The 1,972-nt window shown below is 59.2% G+C and overlaps 1 protein-coding gene across 1 annotated transcript; it reads left to right on the top strand.

Annotated features, from left to right (window-relative positions):
* The first annotated feature begins 437 nt into the window (after positions 1 to 437).
* LOC139204226 (forkhead box protein B1-like) lies at positions 438 to 1,382 on the top strand. The gene has a single exon (XM_070834211.1). It carries the CDS (start codon positions 438 to 440, stop codon positions 1,380 to 1,382), a length of 945 nt encoding a protein of 314 aa, XP_070690312.1.
* Positions 1,383 to 1,972: the final 590 nt, after the last annotated feature.

Below are 1,972 nucleotides of genomic sequence, written 5' to 3'. Positions count from 1 at the left end.
TGGCTGTGATCATGTGATGGTGAAGAAGTGGCCCATTAATGAAGCTCCTCTCCGGGGGTCTTTTCTGCTCCTGTCACCGCCGTCCAGCCCGCAGACGGGACAGACCTGAGAGGGGCATGGAGGAGGCAGCAGCGGCCGCTTAGCGCAGCTCAGCAGCGGCCAGCAGGAGGACGGACACCGCGCTGCACCTGCCGGGGACCCGCAGCGGGCCGGCGGGGAGGAGAAGAGGGACCGTCCGCTGCTGCTCCAACTTTTCCAGCTCCAGCAGGATGCGCGCAGGCAGACGGGCAAGTTTCCTCTGGTGCGTAACGCTGCTTTGAGGAGTTTGGACAGTTTGGACAAAGTTTGGACAAAGTGAGGGGAGTCTCTTCTGCTGTCTGAGGACTGAGCCTGAACTCGTCCCGGCCCGGCCCGGTCCGGCCCGGCTCCGTAGAACAATGCCGCGCCCGGGGAGGAACACGTACAGCGACCAGAAGCCTCCGTACTCGTACATCTCCCTGACGGCCATGGCCATCCAGAGCTGCCCGGAGAAGATGCTCCCCCTCAGTGAGATTTACAAGTTCATCATGGACCGGTTCCCGTACTACCGGGAGAACACGCAGCGCTGGCAGAACTCCCTGCGCCACAACCTCTCCTTCAACGACTGCTTCATCAAGATCCCCCGCAGACCGGACCAGCCCGGGAAGGGCAGCTTCTGGGCTCTGCACCCGAGCTGCGGCGACATGTTCGAGAACGGGAGTTTTCTGCGGCGCAGGAAGCGCTTTAAGGTGGGCAGCATGCAGGCCGCGGACCCGCTGGCGCCCAGCAAGCCGCAGGACGCCGCCCACTACCTGCAGCAGCAGGCCAAGCTGCGGCTCAGCGCGCTGCACGCCGCCGCGCACCTCCCGCAGATGCCGGGCGGATACAACCTGAGCTCCGTGTCGCAGCCCTCCGGCTTCAAACACCCGTTCGCCATCGAGAACATCATCGCCAGAGAGTACAAGATGCCCGGCGGGCTGGCGGCCTTCTCCACCTCCGGGTACCCGCTCCACAACCAGCTGGCCCCGGCCTGGCCGCACATGTACGGCTCCGGGATGATGGACGCGGGCGCCCCGCTCTCCATGGCCCCCAGCGACTACTCGGCCTACGGCATGCCGCTCAAGTCCATCTGTCACGGCCAGACTCTGCCCGCCATCCCGGTGCCCATCAAGCCCACGCCCACGTCCATGCCGGGCCTGCCGGGGCTGCCCGCGCACATCCCGGCTTTCCTGGCGAACTCGCCCCAGTCTCTGAGCCCCACCTCCCCGCAGACGGCCACCGGCCAGAGCAGCCCGGCCGGGCCCGGAGAGGCGCTGTCCTCCTCGGCCTCGGGGGGGCTGCAGTCCGCGGTGACGGTGCACTGACGGGACTCTTTTTCTAAAACCTCTTTAAAAAGCTAAAAATAAAAAAAAGGGAAAATGACTCCAAAGCTGCGTTTCACCTGCAGGATGTTTGAGCTCTGGGAGATCTTTATTGTTTGTCTGTGTGGATCCATCAAAGCTGGGAGCTGAACGTGTTGTCCGTCATGTAGAGGAGCAGCAGGTTGACCTCTGACCCCAGTGAACACAGTAAAGACCCCGGTGCTCTCTCAGAGACTAAAACATTCCTCCGCTGCTGCTCGTTCCTGTCTGACAAATTATCCGGATCTTTTGTGTTTGCAGCCTTTTCTTCTTCTCAAAGGAACCCTCTCAGATTAATGACTCTTTAACACTTCCCTCCCTTCGCTCAGGCCTCTGCTCTTTCTGTCCTGCCCCCGAAAAACAAAAAGTCAAACCCAAAAGGAAAATAATTCTCCTTCCACCTGCAGGATTTTACTGATTCAAGTTTAGATTTTATCCATAAAAGAGGAAAATCTTCAGAAAAAAAATGCAAACCAGCATTTGGAAGCCAAATAACTAACCGTGTGTGTCTCCCCCCTTATTTTAAATGTTTCTTTATTTTTTTAAGATCCACG

Source organism: Pempheris klunzingeri, chromosome 1 (genome assembly GCF_042242105.1).
Source record: "Pempheris klunzingeri isolate RE-2024b chromosome 1, fPemKlu1.hap1, whole genome shotgun sequence".
In the NCBI taxonomy this organism is placed as follows: domain Eukaryota; kingdom Metazoa; phylum Chordata; class Actinopteri; order Acropomatiformes; family Pempheridae; genus Pempheris; species Pempheris klunzingeri.
This window is presented reverse-complemented; position numbering and strand designations above follow the sequence as displayed.

Bases quoted from the DNA above. Each gene is read 5' to 3' on its own strand.
- LOC139204226 (XM_070834211.1), top strand. From the start codon at position 438: ATGCCGCGCCCGGGGAGGAACACGTACAGCGACCAGAAGCCTCCGTAC.